Below are 26,941 nucleotides of genomic sequence, written 5' to 3'. Positions count from 1 at the left end.
TAGGCTACACTCCATGGGGTCGCAAAGAGTCAGACATGACTGAGCAACTTCATTTTCTTTCTTTCTGTTCTCTATGTAACTAAGATATTGAGCTAAAAAAGCCAAGATACTGTGGAGGAGATTAGACATACAGCCTGAGAGCTCAGAAAAGAAGTCTGAGTTGGAGATAAAAATGTGGAAGTCCTCAGCACACAGAGAGCAGTAAGTCATGAGAGTAAATGAGTAGCAAGAGAAATAATGCCAATGAGACGGATAATAGAAAGATTACTTTGTTTTTATAGCTGATACTTATAGACAATAATGGTAATTTTGGTATGAGACTGATAATAGAGAGATTACTTTGTTTTTATAGCTGATACTTATAGATAATAATGGTAATTTTGGTAGAGGAATGCAAAGTACTTCAGGCTTTGACAACACTTATGAGACAGAATTTTTATGTTATAACAGTTAATGAATGATCATAAACTGCGTTAGAGTTAACGCAGGATCATCCCCAGACCTCATTTCTACTCCAGACTTACAAATCATATGTCCTTTGATGAGCAAAATATTGAACATGAAGGGAGTCATTTTATCACAAAGTGAACTTTAATCAGCAAAAATAATTTCACAAGCTAAACTTATGAAAATTTTAATTTATGATTAGGATTCAAACATTTTAAATATTTTAAACACCAATTTATTACAGTTTCAGCCTGTTCTCAGAATTCTCCCCACTTAATTAGAATTAGGGCTGAGGTAATTTAGTTACAGAAATTATTCAGAATGCAAAGGAGGGTGAATTTGTTACATTTATCAGTTCAAGTACAACCCAGGAGTTTCAGGAGAGGTCAGCAAATGAATTTTACCTGCATTATCCTCTATAGTTACCTCCCAAAGAATTTCCTGATCGCCTCAATAGAGAAACTGACAAGAACAGTAATTTATTATTTTATGTATAAGACAGTACCATGTACCCAAAGACAAAAATAATAAGAGTAAAATGAATATTTCTACCAAATTTTCATCTCTTTAACTCTTTAATACAGTCAGTGCTATGCTATATAAAACACATCCGAATCATAGTTTTTTAAAAGAATATTTTCCTTACCTAGCACATCAATGTTAAAATGCTTTTGAGAAGTGCCTGCAACATTAACTGCTTTACAGGAATATCCTCCTGCATCCTCTGGAGAGGTTCTGAAGAGCTTTAATATCTTCCCATTGTTTACAATCTGAATACTGCTGCTCTCAGTCACCTTTTAAGACCAAAAGGGTCAATGTTATTTCCAATCCCAATAAAAATGCCTAATTAAAATTTGAAGCAAAAATTTTATATTGCTATTAATAAGACAGTCACATCTGAATGATTAATTTCAGAGGCACAGGCAAAGATGTACGCATATTTGGACATCTCCATTTACCTGAACGTCATCTTTATACCACATAATGATGGGAGATGGAGTACCTTCAACTTCACAAAAGAGACTGGTTGGCTGGTTGACCAACACGGACACATTTGTTACTTGTTCTTTATCTTTAATTACTGGAGGAACTGCAAAAAGTGAGGAACTGTAGTTAGTTTAAAATAAATATTATATATAGTTCCTTTACAAAGGACTTTGGAAAGCAAATCTGAGATATTTGATAGCTAGAAAAGGTTGGTCATACTTAAGCAAAGCTTTTATTATGAAATGAAGAGTCTTGACAATATATTTATAAGTGACTCACTAAATTTTTACTTTAACTATTCAGGTATGAATTAAAGCTGAAAATGAAAAATGAAAAAAAAATTCAGTTATGTATTAAGGATAAATTTAAGGGAGAAACTATTTATTTCACATACCACTCAAAATGCAAACTGCTCGTCTCAAGTTAAGTGGGACTACTTTGCTGATAAGAATGAATATTGCCCAGTATTTATGGAAGACAATATCCATTAAATTTTTAAGTGTATGTATTCTTTGACTCATGCATACGTCATGAGCCATACGTACACAATTTTCACTGAAGCATCGATTTTCACTGAAGCATTACTTAAAACAGTATACAAGTGGTACCTAACTAAATGTTCATCATCAATATCATAGAAAGCTAAGTCATGGTATAGTGGGATCCTAGTCAGGCATACATAAGAGTTAGGAATATTGAATAATTTCTAAGGTAGAGTATTTAATGATACAGGCAAGGTATGCAGTAATGGATAAAATGGTCTACTATAAATTCTTTTTATATGTAAAAAAAAAAAAAGAGGATGAAATATATATTCGTATTTCTTCATTTTTGCAGAAAATATCTCTGGGAAGATACACACAAACACACACACACCTCTAACAACTTTCCTTGCCCATAGGGAGGATAAAGTAGATTGCTTAGCTCAGGGCCAGGAGACTTTTGACTTTGTATCTTTTTCTACCGTTTGAATTTTCAGTGATGTAAAATCACAATAAAAAATTATATGAAATTTTAAGTCAAATGAATACATGAAGTTAGACTACTAGTTTTTAAATTGATAACATGTCTTTTTATGTAAATATTAAATGATACTACACTGAAAGAAAAACATATAAAGGAATTTGAACATGTTACATATTCAGTTATATGACTTTATCTGTATTTACCATGGACTTTGAGATTATATCTTCTTTCTGTGGTTCCAGCTTCATTGACTGCCACACAAATATACTCCCCGTTGTCATATGGTGTAACAGAAGCAATAACCAACAATGTGCCGTCTTCTAATATAGAAATACCAGGCTCTTGGCCTGTCAGCTCTCTACCATTCCGCAACCATTTGATGGTTGGTTTGGGGGTACCTAAGAAAGAAATTAAAGCTTTGTGATATTTTACAACAAACTTAGAAATCACTATTAAATATCAACTATCTTGAGGAAAAATAAAATTTCTCATCATTATACTATGTATCCTTAGGTACTTTCAAGATATGGAATTTTGCAGAGATTATGGTATGTCATCTCTCTATTTCCTGACTGGTTTTAAAAGATCTAAGGATTCCAGTGTAGAATTTGATCAAAGTTGTTTTTATCAAGACAGTCAGATGATAATAAGAAAAACATTTTCTTGAGTGAGTTCATGGTATTAATGAGGGAAAAAGCTATTTTAGTTAACTAGACTAGAAATAGGCAGAGATTTGGGGTGATAATAAAGGAAGAGTAAGGAACAGAAAGTGAAGATTATGCAAACACAAATGACATTTCATCATTCACATTTTAAACAGTCCTGATAGAGCAGAGATGAGGAACATCTACTATTCACACATCTTGTGGGGATCCCATTCTGTTAAAGAGAGGGCATAGTTTGATTCTTGAGCTTTTATACTGAAAATAAAGTTGAGAAAGCAGTGAGCAGAACTGCTTTCCTGGATTTATTTATGACCAACAGAGTGAATGGAAGTTATATGAATAAAAGTGATTAAAAAAAATCTTAAAAAGCATAATCGAGCCAAAAGGACATACTGGAAATAGACAAAGATTAACTCTATAATCAGAGAAGGCGATGGCACCCCACTCCGGTACTCTTGCTTGGAAAATCCCATGGACGGAGGAGCCTGGTAGGCTGCAGTCCACGGGGTTGCGAAGAGTCGGACCCAAATGAGCAACTTGCCTTTCACTTTTCACTTTCATGCACTGGAGAAGGAAATGGCAACCCACTCCAGTGTTCTTGCCTGGAGAATCCCAGGGACGGGGGAGCGTGGTGGGTTGCCGTCTGTGGGGTCACACAGAGTCGGACACGACTGAAGTGACTTAGCAGCAGCAGCAGCAGCAAGAACAACTCTATAATATGAATCTATTTATACAGCAAAGAACGTGCCAGGCAGTATTCTAAGTACTTTCACATTTTACTTAATTTATATAAAAAATAAAAGCACATTAAATAAAATCAATATATTGTATGAGACATGGCTAATAATCTTAAAGCATAATAAAAATATCAAAGAATGGAGAATGGTCATATATCAAAGACAAGTACGCAAATGGCACGAATACACAGAATGTATCATTAAGATTAAACTCAAATTGAGTCAAAGTGTTACAAAAATGATTTTGACTATTAATGACTCAATCATAAAAATGACTACATTTATGGGAAAAAATGAAACAAAAGTAGTGGCATATTCCACTGGAAGATGCTGACTGATGAAGAAGAGAATATAAAACTCATGGACTACAGTTGCACATGTTGCCAAGGATAAAAGTGGGTTATAACCATTTCCTTACATCCTACTTATTCCTTTATGGACTCCTCAAACTTCTCAACTAATGTTTGTTAAGCTAATAAATGAAAAAGCAAACTACACAAGCATCAGAAATAAATTGCATCACCTTTACTTTCTCAATGGTAGAACAACCAGGTCAAGATGAAAGTCACGGCAAAGATAACGAAAAGGCACTAAGCTAGAAGGGGACGACAGAGGACGAGATGGCTGGATGGCATCATTGACTCAACGGACAAGAGTCTGAGCGAGCTCTGGGAAGTGGCGAAGGACAGGGAGGCCTGGGCATGCTGCACTCCGTGGGGTCACAGAGAGTCAGACAGGACTGAGCGACTGAACACAGCAATTTTAAATTAACACAAGAATTCTATCCCAGGTGAACTAGGAAACTAGGAAGAGGTTGTATATCAAACTGGAAAAGGGACATTCAAGTCAGCTTCTAAGTCAGGGATTCAGCGGCCCTTGAGAGTGAGCACGCACAGAACTTACTTGAACCTACCTTTCTCAAGGATTCTTCTCCAGGCCTTGCCTACCACCACCACCCACTGATCCTAGGAATGGTGGTGGTGGTGTAGTTGCTAAGTTGTGTCCAACTCTTGAGACCCCATGGACTATAGTCTGGCAGGCTCTCAATCCGTGGGGATTCTCCAGGCATACTGGAGAGGTTTGTCATTTCCTTCTCCAGGGGATCTTCTCAACCCAGTGATTGAATCCATGTCTCCTGCATTGCAGGCATATTCTTTACCACTGAGCCACCAGGGAAGCCATCATTGACCCTAGGAATAGTTACTGACAACTCTTTACATATCTGAAGAGCTTATTAGAGTTACCTTTTTTTCAATGCTGGTAGAAAATAATCATTGATGAGAGAGATATTGTTAAGAGATGCAAAATCTTGCTGCAGAAACAGAGAGAGCTGTAAGGTCCTTCAACTTCCACTGTCTCCAGGAACGACGACTAAGAGACTCGTGTAGGAGCATGGATTCCTCCAGCAGATGATGGAAAGGATACTGCTTGGTTTTTGCCAGAATTAGTACAGACTCATTTGAGTCACTGCAGATGACCATTATGTGAAAGAGAATATTTTGGGCCACCTATTGGGCATCCAGGGTAAGGTGATAATAACCTTTTTTATAGGCTTTGGAGGAGAAAGAATAACCATCTCCTGCCAAGAAATATGATGGGATAGAAAGCCCAGAAATTCAGGGAAAGGAGGAGTTTGGACAAGCATCAGGAAGCCAAGTTACTACCTGGCTCCAGAATTATCAGTAGAGGATAAATCTAGAAAGGAGTTTTTAGAAAAGAAGAGTAACAAGGGTATGGTCCTAATTTATACCCCTGACTGAGATAAATATGCAATATTTTGAATAGCTCTGTCACATTATAAAAAGAAATCTTGTCAGAAATAAAATGAACTAAGTAACAGGAAGGAGCATGAACTGGAAAACATACCGGATTAGGCAAGTCTGAAAGAACAGAAGGTATTTCCAGCAAAGGAAATAAAACATCTGGAGGGAAGAATACCTAATTTACAGAGTTCTTATTTGAAAGAAGTGTTAGTTTCCATTTTGCACAAATGTTATAACAAGGACTGACGAGTAGAATTTAATGATGCCTGGGGTTCAATACAGAATTCTAGAACAATACAACATTATGCCAATGCCCACGTGACCGAGTCGTACACACCTTTTGCAGGACATGGAAATGCAATGCGTTGGTTGGCCACTCTCTCTTGGAATGGAGTGTTATATGGAGGCTCTAGGTCTTCCAGAATAGGTGGTTCTATTAGAAAAATAAATGCATTATCACAGGCTTTCCTTAGGCAATACTGAATTCTTCTGAGGCTACATATAACACCTGCTTCTCTCTTCCTGCCTTTGCACTGGTAGTCTCCCTACTGGAATGCTTTTCCTCCTGATTGGACATGTCTGACTCCTTCTAGCCAATAAGATTTCACTATACATATCATCACCTCAGAGAAGTCCTCATGACAATTTAGTCTACAGTAGCCAACTGCTGGGAGTTGTCTAATAAAAACTATTTTAAATTTCTACAAAGCGCATCTCACAATCTGTTATTTCTTATTCACTTGCCTGCTTGCTTTCTGCCTACTTACAGAACTGGTCATGAGACCAGGGCTTTTACCTCTGTCACTGTCTTCTCCTCACCGCCTAGATCACGACAGACCCCTGGCAGGAACTTGATAAACACTTGTTGCTTAAAGGAATAAAGATTAACCAATTCGGGGCAGGGGGGCGGTGCACCATGTGGCACATGGGATCTTAGTTTCCCAACTAGGGATCGAACTCGTGCCCCCTACAGTGGAAACGTGGAGCCTAACTACTGGATCACCAGGGAATTCCCCAAAGATTAATCTTTAAACCTTCAATATAGGCCATCATTAGAGGGAACAGTGGACCTCGACTTTCTAGGGATTAAAGTTGAATCCCTTACTACTCTAAGGTAAATCCTACTCCAATCAACTGTGCCCACAATTTCTTCCAAACCAAAACTAGTAGGTGGGGTACTTCCCTAGGATTGTTTGCACTACCTACACCATCCTCGGCAACTCCATTTTCAAAGGTAAACAGTTTACTAACATACAGTTTCATTTCATTTCTGGAATCATTTTCCCTTCAAAGATAACTAGAGAGTCATAAAGCTATACAGAAGTCTTCTGAAAGTGATCCAAGACTAAGCAAGACTGTATCTTCTGCAGAGACTCCAGGGTTTTTCCCCCACTCCCCACCCCGCCATCCATATGTTTTCCTAGGACCCAAATCACCTTGAACATGTAGTGTTATCTCCGTCTCATCACTGCCTGCTATGTTAGTAGCGACACATGTATATATGCCAGCATCTGAGAGCACCGCTTGTTTGATGCTTAATGTCCCATCTGGATGCCTAATGTGCTGCAGTCCATCAACCAGCACGGCGCCTCCACCTTTGAACCAGGTGATAACAGGAAGAGGTGTCCCTTGAGCACTGCACGGAATGTCCACTCTTTGACCAACTTGGACTTTCATAACTTTAGGGCCACGCTGTATCTTTGGAGGCACTGGAAACAATGACTGAGTATTAATAATCCAGGTTTTAAAAACTTCCTTCCTTTTTTCACTTTAAATGAGACCTCCTCACCAAGACGCAGCATGGGAAAGTAGAATCATCTCAGGATGGGGACCCAGGCTCAGGCCACTTACTAGCTGTGTGATCGAGGGCAATTCAGTATACTGTGTGAGGCCTGTTTCCTTGCTAATCCAGGCAAAATAACCTCTTCAGTACCAATGCACTGCAAGGATTATGGGAAAGAATGAATTTAAACTTCTCATTCCAAACTTGAGGAATATTAAGCATTTAAGGATGTCAGATTTCTTATATAAATAACGTAAGGTTTAAAAGCCTCTAAAATGCCAATCCAGTTGATTTCTGTAATAGAGTAAAAAAGTGGTTCTCTCCATGGATTCTTAGCTTCTGTTCTCTTTGTGGAAGGTTTAACCAGACAGTAAGAACTATTTCTCATAATAGCGTTCACTTATTTCAGAGAAGAAAATCAAGATAGAACTTCTATTATTTCCCTTTATCTACCTTCCTTCAGAAATGTAAATGAGATAGTTTATCAAAAGTAGTGTTAGGTTCCACATACACGCATTGTGAACTATAAAATAAAATTGGTTCCTAAAGATATGATTAGAATTTATGTACTTTACATCCCTGAAAAACCCGATTTCTCTGTCCTTTTGTTAAAACTTAATATTTAACCAAGATATTCTAAAGGTTTCATTGGCAACAATCTTTTAAGCTGATAGTACAGGCAAACTTCACTTTACTTTTACTGTGCTTTGCTTTATTGCACTTTACAGATAATGCAATTTTTTACAAATGGAAGTTTTACGGCAACCCTACATTGTCAAATGATGTTTAGCAGTTTTAGCAATAAGATGGAGAAGGAAATGGCAACCCACTCCAGTGTTCTTGCCTGGAGAATCCCATGGACAGAGAAGCCTGGTAGGCTGCAGTCCATGGGGTCGCACAGAGTCGGACACGACTGAAGCGACTTGGCAGCGGCAATTAGATATTTTTAAAATTAATACTGTATGTATTATGCTCAATGCATGTACATTGTTTTTAAAGCCATAATGTTCTTGCACACTTAGTGGACTATAGTATAGTGTAAACATAATTTTTATAGGCACTGGGAAACCAAAAACATCCGTGTGACTCACTTGATTGCTGTATTCATTTTACTGAGATTCTCTGGAACCAAACCCATAATATCTCCAAGATATGTCTGTATTATTATCATATTTTATGAAAAAAACATTAAAGATAAAAGAGGGTAGGTTTTACATAATACCCTAGAACTAGTGACTAACAGAACTCTCAGTGGATTTTATATCCCACAGTCAAGAGGATACTAGAGTAGTGACTGATCTGAGAGTGAAATCAGGTCAAGACCATGGGAGAAAATTTCTTGTCTTATTTGAATGCAGGGCTTAGAATATGTGCTCACTAAGCATATGTTGAATGAATGAGTAATTAGACTATGGCAAATTGGGGGAAGAAAGCAGACTACCAAGAAAATTTTGTAAAATAGTTAAAGAACTCCAGGAGCAGAATGTTTTCAGTGACTGAGCTCCATAAACATTGAAAATGACTGTTTAAATGCTATTAAATCCTTCCTTGAGCATTTGCTTCCACAAAAGGCTACCAGTCTAAATGCATTTCTTTCTTTTTTTTTTTAAAGAATGAATATACTGATTTTTTTTTTAGAATGAATATACTTATTTTCACTTATATATTTTTTATTTTGGCTGTACTGGGTCTTCATTGCATCATGTGGGCTTTCTCTAGTTGCAGAGCATGGGCTCTAAAGTGGGGGGGGGGTCTCAATTGCCCTGCAGCAGGTGGAATCTTAGTCCCCCAAAAAGGGACTGAACCCATGTCCTGTGCATTAGGAGGTGGTTTCTTAACCAGTGGACCACCAGGGAAGTTCCTAAACATATTTCTTTTTTTACGGTGTATCAACAATACTTATAAATGATCTGTGGATGGACATCTGGTAAAACTTAGATCCAAAATTTAAATACTGTTCACCTGAGGAAAAAGGGGAAAGTTGTTTATGGATAGGAGATAACATTTTCAAAGTTAATGAAAGAAAGTTGTGAGTCTCAGATTTTAGAAAATTTTTGTATAATTACTCCATATACAATTTGAGGATAACTATCAGAGAAACTGATAATAGGTTTCCTGGACAACAGGTTTCCTGGTGGCTAGTCCACAGATAGCATATACTTTCATTTCAAAACTCACCATGGACGTTTAATTTAACAGACTGGGTCACATTCCCTGCAATATTTGTGGCGACGCAAAGATACATCCCACTATCTGAAACACGGGTCTCAGTGATCTTCATTGAACCAGAAGGGAGGAACGTGTGTCTAAGAGAAGGAAACCACAGGGCAGACCATAAAATAGGAGAATTTAAATATCCCCTAAGCAACTGCAATTCACTGTGAAATTATTACTCTGCAAACAGTTTTTGAAACCATTCTCCAATCTATAATGTCATTTCTATGCACCTTAAAAGTCAGGAATTTTCATAATTATCCTATGTATTCTGTATGATATTCTCACCAATACCAATTTGCTTCCACATTTAAATTTAATCTAAGGGTGTAACATTGTCAAATAATTGTACATCTCTTTGCTTTACTAAGTTATAGCTTTACAAAGCAAATGTTTTAACAAACTTTGAAGATACTTTGAACACATTATAGTTTTTCTCCAGTGCTTCATTAAAAATTTTATGTGCTAAAATAAAAACAAAACAAGGTACATATGCAGTTCTCAAATATATATTGAGAATACACACACACACACACACACACACACACACACACCTCTTATGTAGTTAGGTAGACCAGATCTACACATAAAATGTTATTATGTTCACTTTACTAAAATAGCCTTAAGAGGGAGGGGCCAAATAGACCTACCTACTATCAGGATTTCTATAAGTTAAGACAGATAAAGTGTGCTATTGGCCCAGAGACTGACAAATGGATAAACAGTTAAAGATGGAGACCCTCTCATCCCCACCAGAAGACTTGAGCATATATGAGAACTCAACATGTAATACATAATATCAGAGGTGATGTTACAGAAAGTTAGGAAAGGACTGACTATTCAAAACTAGTGTTGGGCAAGTGGCTCTCCACATGGGAAAATAAATAAAATTAGAGCACAAACTAGTACTATACACAAAGTAAAAATTCAGAAGTATTAAAATCCAAAATGTGAAAACAAACTTAAAATATTGCAATAAAACATTGCAATTTTATTTATGATCTACTAAACAAACACCTTTGCCAACAAAGGTACGTCTAGTCAAGGCTATGGTTTTTCCTGTGGTCATGTATGGATGTGAGAGTTGGACTGTGAAGAAGGCTGAGCGCCGAAGAATTGATGCTTTTGAACTGTGGTGTTGGAGAAGACTCTTGAGAGTCCCTTGGACTGCAAGGAGATCCAACCAGTCCATTCTGAAGGAGATCAGCCCTGGGATTTCTTTGGAGGGAATGATGCTAAAGCTGAAACTCCAGTACTTTGGGCACCTCATGCAAAGAGTTGACTCATTGGAAAAGACTCTGATGCTGGGAGGGATTGGGGGCAGGAGGAGAAGGGGACGACAGAGGATGAGATGGCTGGATGGTATCACTGACTCGATGGACGTGAGTCTTAGTGAACTCCCGGAGTTGATGATGGACAGGAAGGCCTGGCGTGCTGCAATTCATGGGGTCGCAAAGAGTCGGACACGACTGAGTGACTGAACTGAACTGAAACAAACACCTTGAGCTACAGGCAAATTGTAAAATTCTGTACAACCAGTATGTGAGTCCTAGCATGCTCAGTCATGCTCAGTCCAACTCTTAGCAACCCCACTGCCTGTAGCCCACCAGGCTCCTGAGTCCATGGGATTCTCCAGGCAAGAATACTGGAGTGAGTTGCCATTTCCTCCTCCAAGGGATCTTCCTGACCCAGGGATGGAACTAGACACCATATATAAATTAATTTGAAAGTCTAGGAGTATTGTGAGATATTTTCAACACATACAGGAGACAAAGGATTGCTATTAAGAACAAAACCCAAATTTCTACATTCAATAATAAAAGAAAAACAAGTCACCAGAACACTGGAGCAGGTTTAAAGATGCAATTCACAAACAACAAAATGGCCAACAAACAAGAGCAAGCATTCTAGGCCCGCTGGAATTCAGTCAGGTGAAAAGTAAGATAGTTGCAAGATACCATTCACACCTATATGAATGGCAAAAACTTTTGAGTCAGTCATCACCACGCATTGTTGCACCAGGTACATCTATTTCCTGCAGGTGGGAGATAAATCAGGATTGCCCCTTCAGAAGGCAGTTAGGCAATGGCTACAAAACTCAAAATAGGGATTCATTCTAACTAGAAACTGCAGTTCTAGGTACAAGTCTCAAAGAAACTCGTGTATCTGCATACAAGGAGAGACATAAAAAGATATTCCCTGAAAAGTTTTGTTTCTAAAGCCAAGGGGGAAAAAAGAATAAAATGTAGAAACACAAACCAGAGCATAAAGAGAGAAATCTGTCTAAATAAAACGTAGAATATGTGTATGGTAATGAAAATGAATAAACTGAATCTACATGCATAAAAATGGATACAAGTTGACTCAATAAAGCAAGCAGTAGAATAATAGATAACACGCTACAATGGTAAACTGAAAACAAGTACATGAAAACAAAATTAAAAGCAGAGAAAATATTCTGTACTCTCTAAGGATGTATGTCTGGATACACATCAAGTCTGTGGCCATGTTTGCTCCTGGGAAGGGGGAGGGAGACTGACTGAGAAGGGGAACAATGAAACTTCAGCCTCATCTGAAATAAGGTACGTCTGCTATTCAGAAATGTCAAGGCACTTACTTTTTTCAAAGACATAATAAAATAGTTCTTCATTGTTTATTTTTTTCCCTCAAGAGTGGTAGGGAAACTAGAGTGGCATGAATTTATAGCTTCAAAACTATACACATCAACAAGTCCAAGAGAAGATAGCTAGAAATTATAGCTCTTATTCTGCCGGTAACTTCTGGCATGATATTCAGTTAAAATAGTAAGTGATACCGTTCTTTGAGAACAAGAGGAGAAGTATGGAATGTATATTATATCATCCTTTCAGGAATTATCCTCATTCTATAAACAAAAAGTCGAGGTTCAAAGAGACCCACTGAAAAAACTGCCAAAGTTTCAGAGAAGCTTTATGTAGTGGAGGTAAATTTAAACTCACACCTGCATGGCAACAAAAGTTGTACTCTGAAAGTCTCTGGCATTCTGCTTTCCATGACTCTTAGACTATCAAATGTTTTTTCAGTGGACCTTTGTTTGTTTAAGGGCTTTAATCAAGAAGATTTGTACAAAACTACCTAATGAAAGTCAAAACCTTGATATTAGAGAACCTATTGTGTTTTATTGCTTCTCTGGGTATAATGCAATTTTATAAATAATACGCACTTTGTGCCAACAAGAATCTACATACAAATCTACATCCAAACCATTTCCATAACTACCTTGTAGAATGTACCAGTGGGAAGTTATGTCAAAGCTCAGTTTTAGCATTTCTGCTCTTAAAGAATGATTTAGATGGTTTACATGTTTCCTGTAGGCTCAGTGTAATATCAATTATCTCAAATTTAAAAACTGGGCTTCTTGATTCGGTTGTTTTTTTGATACTGAGCTACATGAGCTGTTTGTATATTTTGGAGATTAATCCTTGTCAGTTGTTTTGTTTGAAAATATTTTCTCCCATTCTGAGGGAACTATCTCATGGATATTTCTCCAAAGATGACACACAGATGGCCAACAAACTCATGAAAAGATGCCTAACATCACCAATTATTAGAGAAACGCAAATCAAAATTACAATGAGGTATCACGTCACTTTGGTCAGAATGGCCATCATGAAAAAAATCTAGAAACAATAAATGCTGGAGAAAGTCTGGAGAAAAGTGAACCCTCCTACACTGTTGCTGGGAATGTAAATTGGTACAGCCACTATGGAGAACAGTAGGGAGGTTCCTCAAAAAACTAAAAATGGAATTATCATATGACCCAGCAATCCCACTCCTGGGCAGATACTCAGAGAAAACCAGAGTTCAAAAAGATACATGCACCCCATTGTTCACTGTAGCACAATTTACAATAGTCAGGACATGGAAGCAACCTAAATATCCACCGACAGAGAAATGGATAAAGATGTGGTACGTACATACAATGAAATGTTATTCGGCAATAAAAAGGAACAAAATAGTGCCATCTGCACAGATGCGGATAGACCCAGAGATTATCATATGGAGTGAAGTAAGAAAGAAAAACAAGTAGCATCAAATATCAAATGATACTGCTTATATGTGGAATCTGGAAGAATGGTACAGATGAACATATCTGCAAAGCAGAAATAGGGACACAGATGTAGGTAACTTATGGACACCAATGGGAAAAGTGGGGATGGGATGAACTGGGAGATGAATATCGACACACATACACTACTCATACTGTGCATAAAATAGATAACTAAAGAGAACCTGCTGCATAGCACAGAGAATCCTACTCAGTGTTCTCTGGTGATCTAAATGGGAAGGAAATCTAAAAAAGAGGGGATATGTATAGTTAAAATCAATTCACTTTGCTGTACAGTAGAAACTAACACAATATTGTTAAGTAACTATACTCCAATAAAAATTAATAAAAAATAAAAATAAAAGTTTGGTGTTTTTCTCTTTTGAGACATTTGAAAACCTGAACAGCTGTCTGTCCCAAGAGATTGTTTCACGTGTCACAATTCATCCCAGGTCTCCTACCTTGGAGAGAATGGAGAAATGAGCTGGGTTTCTTTGGCCCAAGTAATGATGGGTGGGGGTAAACCCTTCACTTCACACGGAAGGGTCACCTCTTCTCCCGCAAAGACTGAGATCTCAACAGGCTTATCCTGGGATGGTCCCCTTTGGTCTCCGAACACCCTGGGCCTTACTAAAACAAACACAGGTTTGGGAAGGGAAAAGAGTACATTGAAACAAAGCACACTTTAAGTTAAAAACAGGACCACTAACATTCTTAAATAATTTTCAAAAAGATTCTGTTGATTTCAAAGTTTGGGGACATATCTAAAGCTTTCCATAAACATTTACTGTGAGACCTTAATGGAAAATGACTAGAACATTTTCCTTTTCAGCTCTTCCTTTCACAACACAATGAAAAGGTCTGCCAAAATGCCCTTTCAGAATGTGTCATATGTAAAGCAACCCCTCAAGGCAGAGCGCTGACCAAGACATAGCTGAGGTTCAGCTTTGCTAGGAGCCTTAACTACGTGGTGTTTCTAAAGAGGGTTGGGTGCCATAAGCATACTCCTTGGAAAAACACCGTTAAATTTTTTCCAAAAGGCTATACCGTTTTTCTCCCTTTAAATCAGAATCTAAAGAGAGGAGATGTAGGTTGGAAGGAAAGGTACTTTTTTTTTTGTAAAAAACTATAAACTTGGGGGAGTAGTTCACTTTAGGGGTTCAGGCCTCTGGTAACGTTATTTGGGAGAGAAATGTGAGTTTTGGCACAGACACACAGCATCAGAGAACAGTCGTCCACGGGGGCTCTCACCATAGACAGTCAGCTGCACTTTCCTTTTGGCGTAGCCAGCTGCATTGGTGGCGGTGCACACATACTCCCCGCTTTCCTCACCCCCAGGGGACACCACGTACAGACTTCCATCAGCCCCTGCGGAAAACTTAGCACTGCTGGTGAAAATCAGCTCGCCCTTCTGCAAAAGGACACAGTGAAGTGTTTTTTAAGATAATAAAGGAGTGACTTAATGTCTGGAAGAGGAAGAGAGGGAGAAAAAAGGATCTCTAAAGGAGAAAATACTAGATTGAAAGGAGGCTAACTTAAACAAAGTTCCTTGTAAGAAAAACAAATAATGCCAAGGTGATAGTTCTTCCTACTAAACCGGGTCACCTTCATTCTAGAACTACCAAAACTGGAGAGGATGAGGAAGTAGCAAATGGGATGGGTGTTTGTGCTAAGATAGGCACCGTTTTGAACACTTCACATCAATTAACTATGGTAATGCTTACAACAATCTTATGAGTAGTAAATACGACAATCCCTATTTTACGGATGAAAGTATTAACTCTGGGAGCTTGGTGGGATAGCTTGCCCAAGGTGAAAGAGTCAGTCATTGGTAGAACTAGAAATTGAACCTGGGCAGGCAGGCTCAGGAGGCCAAACTCTTCACCTCCATTGTATTATCACAGAACAAAGGCCATTCGGGAAATATTTTATTTTTTATTTCCCTAAAATGAATTAAACTTCTCAGTACCAGACACTGTGCAGTTTGTGGAGTCAGCTTCACCACCGTACTTTTGTGCAGGAATCTGAGCCTTTCAATTTAATTTACAGATATCAAAACCAACTTCTCTATATTTCAGAGACTTTTAGAAGTATAAAATTAGATGTTATGGCTATCTGGAGAAAAACACGGTCCAAAAGGATACACGCACCCCAGCGTTCACTGCAGCACTGTTTACAATAGCCAAGACATGAAAGCAACCTAGATGTCCTGGATGGATAAAGATGATGTGATAAATACATACAATGGAATACTGCTGCTGCTAAGTCGCTTCAGTCATGTCCGACTCTGTGCGACCTCATAGACGGCAGCCCACCAGGCTCCCATCCCCGGGATTCTCCAGGCAAGAACACTGGAGTGGGTTGCCATTTCCTTCTCCAATGCGTGAAAGTGAAATCGCTCAGTCGTGTCTGACTCTTTGCGACCCCATGGACTGCAGCCCACCAGGCTCCTCCGTCCGTGGGATTTTCCAGGCAAGAGTACTGGAGTGGGGTGCCATTGCCTTCTCCCAGTGGAATATTACTCTGCCATCAAAAAGAATGAACTGGTGCCATTTGCAACGACATGGGTCAACCTGGAAATTGTCACAGTGAGCGAAGTAAGTCAAAGAGAATTATTGTGTGCTATCCCTTATACGAAGAATATGAAAAAGAAATGATACAAATGAACTTATTTACAAATCAGAAACAGACTCAGAGACTGAGAAAATGAACTTATGGTTATCAAGAGGGAAGTACCGGGGGAAGGGATAGTTATGAAATTTGTGATGGACACATACACACTGCCATATTTAAAATGGATAACCAGCAAGGACCTACTGTATAGGGAACTCTGCTCAATGTTATGTGGCAGCCTGGATGGGAGGGGCGTTTGGGGGAGAATGGACACATGCACAGGTATGGCTGAGTCCCTTTGCTGCTCACCTGAATCTATCACAGCATTGTTAACCGGCTATACTTCAATATAAAATATAAAGTTTTTAAAAATTAGATGTTAAGGCAAAATACTCTGGTTGTGTACTAATTCTACAAACACCGTGTTTCATTATTATGCCATCATTTTACATTATTTTCTCTCTACCAGATTTAATTACATATGCCATCTTCGAAGCTGTTAAAATATGGAAAGGACTTTGTCAGAAAATGCGTTTTTCCTTACTGCAGGGAAAAACCATAAAATGTCATAACAGGGAATACAGAGTGGGGAGAAACGACTTCACTCTTGTTGTGGTTGTTTAGTTGTTCAGTCATGTCTGACTCTGCAACCCCACGGATGGCATCCCGCCAAGCTCCTCTGTCCATGGGACTTCCCAGGCCATGGGTTGCCATTTCCTTTTCCAGGGTATCTTCCTGACCCAGGGATTGAACCCGTGTCTCCTACATTGGCAGGTGGATTCTTCACCACCAAGTCACTAGCAAAGTCCACACAAGTTCACATATCTGTCTTGTTTTGGCTTTGAGAAGAGTAGATTCCAAGACAAAGATTTGGACTCAGGGAACTTACTTGGAAAGTGACTCTCAGAGCCTTGAAGAGGAGGGTCGGAGAGTGATGCAAGGAGGAAGGAAGGCTAATAAAGGGTTTCACTGCCCTGGTTTCCTCTGGTTCTGGGTTTATAAGCTCAGTGTGTGCTGGTGACCCTCTGAGACACTATGCATATACACCTCAGAAGGGTTCTCCTGACAGATGAGAAGTGGGGCATGTATTTGGGACATCTCCCCCTCCCAGGAGTTAATGTTCCTGCACTTCCTGACCACTCGAGTAGCAGGCTGCATGACCCTGTGGGGCTTGAAGAAAATCCTGAGTCCCCAGACCAGACAGGTACATGCATGAGGGGTGACCCTGGCAGACAGCATGGAGCTGTCCACCACAGCTACACTGAAGTCAAAATCAAACACTGACAGAGAATAAAAAGAGGATCTGCTGAAACATGTGAAGTGCTGAGAAAAATGCCTAGCCCACAGCATGTGCTATATTAATGTTCTCTGTTGTGTGAACACTACTTAAGGGTTAAATAGGTGAATGCACTAAGGACATGTTAAGGTCCCTTCCAAGAAGAAGACGGCGTGGTTTTTCCTTTCCGCAAGGTCCTATAGGAGAGCGACAAGTTCCATGTATGACTAAAAATATTCAAATGCTCTTGTTACAGCACATGTCATTAACAAACACCACTAAATGCATCCTTTACCTTGGACCAGGCAATAGATGGTTTGGGAATTCCACTTGCTTTGCACGGTAAAGTTACTGGAATGCCTTCGATGGTACTGAGGATCTGCTGTCCATGCTGAATGGTTGGCAGAACTGGAAAAGGAAGCAATATGCAAAATCTGAGCACCTACCCTTCCATTTTGCCTTACAAGTTTAAAGCTGAACTTTTTCATAACAAACCGAATATTTAGACGAACTAGCAAAGAATCTTTTCTGTTAAAATGTAGGGTCATTTGGAAGGGAGTGTAATAAAGTAAATACAACAGTTACAATCTGAACGATTTAAATAAAATCTTAAAATGAAGTAGCAAATTATGTGTAATATGGTTGATTTTTCTAACAAAAATGTGAGAGGATTGAAGGAAATCTTTATTTTCCAGAAATTCAAGATAGAACTACACCCTAAGAGTTACACATTTAACGTGTATCTTTCACCATTGTGCATTACACATTAAGCTGCACTGAGCTGACTTAAACTCACCTCCAGAGGAATGGACTATTTAAGTACTACACATTAAATATCTATTTGTCTATACACAAGAATAACTTAGCAAGCTACTAAATTTAACCTTGAAAATAGAATCTGTTTTCTCAAAAGGAATTCAAAAGTTATACTTGAAAGGCCTTAGGAGCCACCTCCCAGAATATTGGAAATAAAAGCAAAAATAAACAAATGGGACCTAATTATCCTTAAAAGCTTCTGCACATCAAAGGAAACTATTAGCAAGGTGAAAAGACAGCCTTCAGATTGGGAGAAAATAATAGCAAATGAAGCAACTGACAAACAACTAATCTCAAAAATATACAAGCAACTCCTACAGCTCAACTCCAGAAAAATAAACGACCCAATCAAAAAATGGGCCAAAGAACTAAATAGACAATTTCTCCAAAAAAGACATACAGATGGCTAACAAACACATGAAAAGATGCTCAACATCACTCATTATCAGAGAAATGCAGATCAAAACCACTATGAGGTACCATTTCACACCAGTCAGAATGGCTGCGATCCAAAAGTCTACAAGCAATAAATGCTGGAGAGGGTGTGGAGAAAAGGGAACCCTCTTACACTGTTGGTGGGAATGCAAACTAGTACAGCCACTATGGAGAAGAGTGTGGAGATTCCTTAAAAATCTGGAAATAGAACTGCCTTATGATCCAGCAACCCCACTGCTGGGCATACACACTGAGGAAACCAGAAGGGAAAGAGACACGTGTACCCCAATGTTCATCGCAGCACTGTTTACAATAGCCAAGACATGGAAGCAACCTAGATGTCCATCAGCAGATGAATGGATAAGAAAGCTGTGGTACATATACACAATGGAGTATTACTCAGCCATTAAAAAGAATACATTTGAATCAGTTCTAATGAGGTGGATGAAACTGGAGCCTATTATACAGAGTGAAGTAAGCCAGAAGGAAAAACATAAATACAGTATACTAACGCATATATATGGAATTTAGAAAGATGGTAACAATAACCCGGTGTACGAGACAGCAAAAGAGACACTGATGTATAGAACAGTCTTATGGACTCTGTGGGAGAGGGAGAGGGTGGGAAGATTTGGGAGAATGGCAATGAAACATGTAAAATATCATGTAGGAAACGAGTTGCCAGTCCAGGTTCGATGCACGATGCTGGATGCTTGGGGCTGGTGCACTGGGACGGCCCAGAGGGATGGTATGGGGAGGGAGGAGGGAGGAGGGTTCGGGATGGGGAACACATGTATACCTGTGGTGGATTCATTTTGATATTTGGCAAAACTAATACAATTATGTAAAGTTTAAAAATAAAATAAAATTGGAAGAATAAAAAAAAAAAAAAAAGAATAAAAAGCAAAAAAAAAAAAAATAAAAAAATTAAAAAAATAAAAGTCTAAAATACAAGATTCTAAGTTGATATTTTTTGCTAGGAAAAATGGCATACCTTTTGATTTTAGAAAGCAACTGAAGAATTGACACTAATGAGTGAAGCAATAGGAAAGAGAAGGTTTTATCATTTCATTCTGTGTAAATCTGCTAATCATAACCAGTGTTAGTCTCTCAGTCATGTCTGACTCTTTGTGACCCTATGAACTGTAGCCCACCAGGCTTCTCTGTCCATGGGATTTTCCAGGCAAGAATACTGGAGTGAGCTCCCATTCCCTTCTCCAGGGGGCCTTCCTGACCCAGAGATTGAACCTGGGTCTCCTGCACCATCTGAGCCACCAGGGAAGCCCAGTTATAACCTCTCTGGATACAAAAAATTACCATTATTTGATGTTCTCAAAATAATGAATTTGATTACAGACGCTCTCATATGTGAAAGTTCCTAACGCAGCACAGTGAACATCATAAAAGCGCATGTATATATATATACACCAGGCATTTCCTTTCCTTCCCCTGAAAGATGGAGCTGCTCTCTAGGGCTCAAGCACTCACTGTATCTCTTGTCTTTAAGTCAAATATCCTTAGAATGATCCCAGCTACCCTGGAGTTGAAGTTAACCAGACAAGAGATACCAGAGACCTCAGTGCAAAAGCTTCCTTTTGGAAAAGCTTAGATTAGCTTTGTTCCATACTTGCATTTTCCTAAGACTAGTCTTATTCCTTAGAAAATATCTTCTTGAAGAAGTGGCAGCAAATTCCTAGCCCTAAACGAGAATGTCGGGCTACTCTTTAAAGCGAGAAATTTAATTCCCAGAATTATCACGGAATAGTCAACTTTCAACTTTGCTGTCATTTCGCGGCAATGTGGAATAAGCCATTTGCTTAAATGCATATTAAGTTTGACAGGTATAAAGGCAAATGTCAGCTATAAATGCAGGCACCAGTTTTCAAATCTGATGACACTTGAGTATGGAAGAGGTTTTCCTTTCCAGATTGTCAATCTATGTAAATGAACATAACAATGAAATGCTTTGTCATTTTAATTTGCATTTGTATGTGCATTCATTAATACAATTATTTTAAGAATTCATTGATGCCTTTACTATATTTTTTAATTGGTTAAACCAAAGTATAGTTGATTTACAATGTTGTGTTACTCTCTCATAAAGAGCAAAGTGACTCATTTATATATATATATATATCTTCCTTTATTCTTTTCCAGTATGGTTTATCTCAGGGTATAATAAATATTCTTAAAAGTGGAGAGGCAGAGTGATGAAATTCACATATATACAGAGGTATAGAAAAACTATAATACTGCATCACATCCAACTCAAAGACAAATCTTTCCTCTGGATAGCTGGTTGGTTTAGTCCATGTCAAATGGCTGGGTTAATTTTTTCTTAAACTTATGAACTAAATCAGTTATTCATTTTGGACTACGATGGATGAAACAATGTTCTCAAATGACCTCTTTAACTTTTCACTGTTAAATTTCCTTTATCTTGATAAACCATACCATTGGTTTGTCGGTCTTCTCCAACTCCTTGGGTCTGGCCAACTTTACAACTAATCATGTCACTCTCTGACCCACGTGAAAATTTACATCAGAATTCATCTCAAGACAAGATTCTAGGAATTGTTAGAAGTAAAAGGAAGATGACATGAGTACATTTCTATTGTCAATTGTCAAACCAGTCCATAAGCACCCTCTGGGAAATGTATGGGCTCTAGCCATACATGAAACCAGTCTGTTGTTCCATGTCCAGTTCTAACTGTTGCTTCCTGACCTGCATACAGGTTTCTCAAGAGGCAGGTCAGGTGGTCTGGTATTCCCATCTCTTTCAGAATTTTCCACAGTTTATTGTGATCCACACAGTCAAAGGCTTTGGCATAGTCAGTAAAGCAGAAATAGATGTTTTTCTGGAACTCTCTTCCTTTTTCCATGATCCAGCAGATGTTGGCAATTTGATCTCTGGTTCCTCTGCCTTTTCTAAAACCAGCTTGAACATCAAGAAGTTCACGGTTCACATATTGCTGAAGCCTGGCTTGGAGAATTTTGAGCATTACTTTACTAGCATGTGAGATGAATGCAACTGTGCAGTTGTTTGAGCATTCTTTGGCACTGCCTTTCTTTGGGATTGGAATGAAAACTGAACTTTTCCAGTCCTGTGGCCACTGCTTAATTTTCCAAATTTGCTGGCACATTGAGTGCAGCACTGATATTCACAGCATCATCTTTCAGGATTTGAAATAGCTCAACTGGAATTCCATCACCTCTACTAGCTTTGTTTGTAGTGATGCTTTCTAAGGCCCACTTGACTTTCACATTCCAGGATGTCTGGCTCTAGGTGAGTGATCACACCATCCTGATTATCTGGGTCGTGAAGCTCTTTTTTGTACAGTTCTTCTGTGTATTCTTGCCACCTCTTCTTAATATCTTCTGCTTCTGTTAGGTCCATATCATTTCTGTCCTTTACGTCAAGGCTGTATATTGTCACCCTGCTTATTTAACTTATATGCAGAGTACATCATGAGAAACGCTGTGCTGGAAGAAGCACAAGCTGGAATCAAGATTGCCGGGAGAAATATCAATAACCTCAGATATGTAGATGACACCACCCTTATGGCAGGAAGTGAAGAGGAACTAAAGAGCCTCTTGATGAAAGTGAAAGAGGAGAGTGAAAAAGTTGGCTTAAAGCTCAACATTCAGAAAACGAAGATCATGGCATCTGGTCCCATCACTTCATGGCAAATAGATGGGGAAACAGTGGAAACAGTGTCAGACTTTATTTTTGGGGGCTCCAAAATCACTGCAGATGGTGACTGCAGCCATGAAATTAAAAGAAGCTTGCTCCTTGGAAGGAAAGTTATGACCAACCTAGATAGCATATTCAAAAGCAGAGACATTACTTTGTCAACAAAGGTCCGTCTAGTCAAGGCTATGGTTTTTCCAGTGGTCATGTATGGATGTGAGAGTTGGACTGTGAAGAAGGCTGAGCGCCGAAGAATTGATGCTTTTGAGGTGTGGTGTTGGAGAAGACTCTTGAGAGTCCCTTGGACTGCAAGGAGATCCAACCAGTCCATTCTGAAGGAGATCAGCCCTGGGATTTCTTTGGAAGGAATGATGCTAAAGTTGAAACTCCAGTACTTTGGCCACCTCATGCGAAGAGTTGACTCATTGGAAAAGACTCTGAAGCTGGGAGGGATTGGGGGCAGGAGGAGAAGGGGACGACAGAGGATGAGATGGTTGGATGGCATCAGCGACACAATGGACATGAGTTTGAGTGACCTCCAGGAGTTGGTGATGGACAGGGAGGCCTGGCGTGCTGCGATTCATGGGGTCGCAAAGAGTCGGACACGACTGAGCGACTGAACTGAACTGATAGATGAAACACAACTGTAGACAAGCTGGCATTAGGTATTAACTCTTTTGGACCATTAACTATTTTAGTGTTACTTTATTATTTCTTCAAGAATATTTAATACAAGGTTGGTGGAGATTGGCAGAAGATTGGTCTGAGCCTGAAAGAGGTGGAAGAGGCTATTTATAGGAAAACCAGACAGTAAAAAGAAGATGGCCTGCATTCACTGGAAACTTCAACAGAACAAGCAAAATTTGGAAATTACTGGATTGTCCAATTCAGGCCCTAAAAAAGACTGAATCAACTACTAAAAATAAATGTTCTATTCTACTTTCATCCCTGTACACAGAGCTAGTTTTTAATACTACACTTTAGAAAAGCAATGTTGCAAAGTCTTCAAAGGAAATATTTTAAAAAATTATGACAATTTCTTAAACTATGTAGCTGTCGTCTATTGAGATGTAAAAAGTTGACAATGGTTACTCATGAATGGAAAAAAAGATAGCTTCTGGAGTTTTTTATTTGTGACCTTTATAACATGCAAAAAGATTGTTTGGAGAACATGAGATGGCCTTTAGAAAAGTTTAGGTCATTTCTAGCTAACACAAAAAGGGGTTATTAGAAAGGACATGGCCATTACACAATCTGAAAAGAAGAGGCAGTTTGGATGGTATAATAAGTTCTGCTGGCCTGAAATTAAAATGTATTTTTAAACATACATTTAAAAGAGAGCTAAGTTCACTTTTATCAATTAAGAAACCACTTACAAAAGCCCTTGGACAGACTCAGCTAGTGACCCCCAATAATATCTTTTTGTGTACACTGGAAAGGGAAATCTGGAAACAGCCTTAACAATGTTAAATACTGTTCAAGAAATAAGGCTTTTTGTTAAGAATAACAATTAGGAAAGATATCTACTTCTCATAATTAGAGGAACAGTGATTTGATTTAAAGACATGGACCCAGTTCTGAACTGGGGAAAAAATTATGACGGGTGCGCCTCTTACCATGCACGTCCACAGTGGTAGTTTTGTTGGTGATTCCGGCAACATTACTGGCCACACAAGTATACTCGCCTCCATCCTGCAAGCGGACTCTTTCAATATGGAGACTCCCGTCACTGCGTACAGTGATGTAAGGGTTTTGGACCAACTTGAAGGGAAAAAAAGTCATTTTTAATTAAAAAGGCAATAGTGTCTAAGCCAAAAGCAGATCTGCTTTCTTTTCCAACTGGGTTATTAAATGTCTTATAAAATAACGAATTCATTTTAACATCTTTAAGTGAAAAATGATGAGCATAAAATGTTACCAAGCGTCGTAACATTCGTATGTCATTGTGATATACCACCAAAAACTCTATCCACTAACATCTGTCAGAATTATGCATATGTTGGAAAGGGAAAGAAATAGAAACAACATTTATTCCCTGTTTCTGTAATTTTGGTTATCATGCAGAACCCAAATTTGACTCTTAGTATTGGCTTAATTTGTTCTTTTTCAAGAAGACTTGATTACCATTTGCAAGCCATTTGACACTTTTATTTTGAATCAAGCATCACTCAAACTGAGAGAATGATCTCAACACCCACTCTATTCAGATACAAATATTAGAAGTCAATGCATGATACAGGAACTACATGACAGAAGGGTGACGACAGTTTGTTAATAATCATTACCTCTAACTCTGTACCATTTATGTATTTTGTTCAATCACAGGGTACTTTAGTGTTCAAACAGTATCATCCTATGTCATAAGGGCATTTATTATTGAGTGAGGTGCACTAATTTTTCTCGGGTTTTTATGCAAATGTGATCATTTTTACATCTTATTTCATGGACTCAATTCACTTTTAATTGGCACGTCAACAGGAGAGTAAGTCTAAATATTCTGGAAAACAGAAGGAAAAATGCTCTGAACTAGATGAAAATTTATTGCCATAGATAGATGTTTACAGAATAATTCCTTAGACCTGTGAAAATTTTTCAAATTCCTTCATAATCACAAGTTATGCCTTGAAAAACAATGAGAAAAAATTGATCCACACTGTAAAATAGTTCACTGTAAAAGAATGTTTGAAGATAATAATAAAGATTAAAATATAAAATGAAATAAAATAAAATAAAATGAAACAATTTTATGAGAATATTAACATTTTATTATGTCCTGCAAAGAAGGATATAAAATATTTAAATGCTATGAAAACAAACTTCATCCTTGCTTCATTTTTTACATATTCTGGAATTTTCTAGTAACACTGAGTTTAATGCAAAATCATAAAAATTACACCATTGACCATTTCTCCATCATATTAATTCCAAAATCATATAAACTGCATAAACATGTTAATACTGAAAAAACATTTATTTTTTAAATGTTTGCATATTTATTTTATTGAAATTTCAGTGGTTGAAACACACTGCCTCTTACTCAAGAAAATTAGGAATAGGAAAGCATGGATTTAAAATGCTCTTACCATGGCTGAATTCTTAATCCACCGACGTTCTGGAATAGGATTTCCAGCCAGTAGAGCACAAGGCAAAGTAAGCTGCTGTCCTTCAATTACACTGGTCACTGGGGGGCTGATTCCAATGAGTGGAGCGACTAAATCAGAGAGAACACACAGCCGCCATCAGCCCTATTTCACTCAAAAGAAAGGCCCATTCTTTTATAGACCGAGATGACTACTAATGAAGCCATTAGAAAACCGAGTTTTCAAGAACAAGATATTTAAATGCACAAATTAGAAGATAGAGATACAGGACCCTTCTAAGCAAAAGAGACTGGCAAGAGGACAAGTAATAGTATAGAAGTAAAGAAAGCTACATAGAATAGGTCTACAGCTTAAAGGCCAGAAAAGTCAAGCCAAGAAATTTGCAAAATATTCAACAGACAGATGGAGAGTGAGTGAAAGCACCGATAAATAGAAAAGTAGAATCATCAGCAAATATTCATCTGGGAACTTATTGGACAAGGGACAATTAGAAGGGATGAGATTAGGAGGAGGCTGTCCTAACAGCTCAGGCAAACAGAATGATAGAAGGCACAGAGGCTTTGTAAACGTATCCCTTTCTAGAAATTGATGAATAAACTCAACATGAGTCAAAGTAAAAGCCCTAGTAAAGTAAAAACCAAAGTAAAAGCCCTAAGAGATTCTTCTTGGAAAATTTAAGCATGTGTACATGCTGTTCCAATGAACAGACATCGAATATAAATTTAAGCGTGTGACCAAATGGGGACTTCGATAATGGGAACTTTAATCAGTGGGAAGAGAATATTCAATAAAAGATACTGTACCAAAGTCTTACCACTTGAAAAGAAAGGATTTGGTATTCCTACTTCATATCACACACAGAAATCATTCCATGTGGACTAAAATGATAAGTGTAAAGAAAAGAACTAGAAAAGAATACCACCTGTGTGTGTGTGTGTGTGTGTGTGTGTGTGTACACTCAGACTTAATTTATTCAACTGAGCTTCATTTCTTCAGGTGCAAGGTAAGGAGCTTAAAGCGGATATCTCTAAGGTTATTTCCACTTTTAACATCAAGGAAATACAAAATAGGGTAGAAGGGAAGGACAGCTAATGTTGCAATCAGATACTTACCTTTTTTTTTTTTTCAAATGGTACAAGGAAGAGATGAGGTAGTAAGAGAAGCCTGATGTTTGCAAAAAGTGTGCTAAGTACTTCATTGATCTTACCAAGTCCTGTCACTGTTACTGTTGTCTGGGACTGGATCTTTCCAAACTGGTTTTCTGCTTCACAAATGTATGTTCCTTTATCACTTGCCCATAAGTCTAAAAAGAAGAGATGATTCACTCACTCAGCACCACCCATTAACCACATGTGAGTCA

The 26,941-nt window shown here is 38.3% G+C and overlaps 1 protein-coding gene across 3 annotated transcripts in view; it reads right to left on the bottom strand.

The window, feature by feature from the left end:
• HMCN1 (hemicentin 1) overlaps nucleotides 1-26,941 on the bottom strand; it is a 540,104-nt gene that overhangs the window by 235,854 nt on the left and 277,309 nt on the right. For all 3 annotated transcript variants that reach the window (XM_010813560.4, XM_024976236.2, NM_001192537.3), the window contains exons 17-28: nucleotides 26,789-26,884; nucleotides 25,564-25,691; nucleotides 24,097-24,241; nucleotides 17,834-17,946; nucleotides 14,901-15,060; nucleotides 14,111-14,279; nucleotides 9,527-9,654; nucleotides 7,002-7,274; nucleotides 5,903-5,998; nucleotides 2,604-2,798; nucleotides 1,407-1,537; nucleotides 1,094-1,241 (exon numbers count right to left, since the gene is read on the bottom strand). In XM_010813560.4, coding sequence (XP_010811862.2) covers nucleotides 1,094-1,241; nucleotides 1,407-1,537; nucleotides 2,604-2,798; nucleotides 5,903-5,998; nucleotides 7,002-7,274; nucleotides 9,527-9,654; nucleotides 14,111-14,279; nucleotides 14,901-15,060; nucleotides 17,834-17,946; nucleotides 24,097-24,241; nucleotides 25,564-25,691; nucleotides 26,789-26,884 — 1,782 coding nt within the window. The remainder of the gene's footprint in view (nucleotides 1-1,093; nucleotides 1,242-1,406; nucleotides 1,538-2,603; nucleotides 2,799-5,902; nucleotides 5,999-7,001; nucleotides 7,275-9,526; nucleotides 9,655-14,110; nucleotides 14,280-14,900; nucleotides 15,061-17,833; nucleotides 17,947-24,096; nucleotides 24,242-25,563; nucleotides 25,692-26,788; nucleotides 26,885-26,941) is intronic.

The sequence above is a fragment of the Bos taurus genome, chromosome 16, assembly GCF_002263795.3.
Source record: "Bos taurus isolate L1 Dominette 01449 registration number 42190680 breed Hereford chromosome 16, ARS-UCD2.0, whole genome shotgun sequence".
Lineage (NCBI taxonomy): Eukaryota > Metazoa > Chordata > Mammalia > Artiodactyla > Bovidae > Bos > Bos taurus.
Note: the sequence above shows the minus strand (reverse complement) of the source record. Positions and strands in the feature narration are given on the sequence as shown.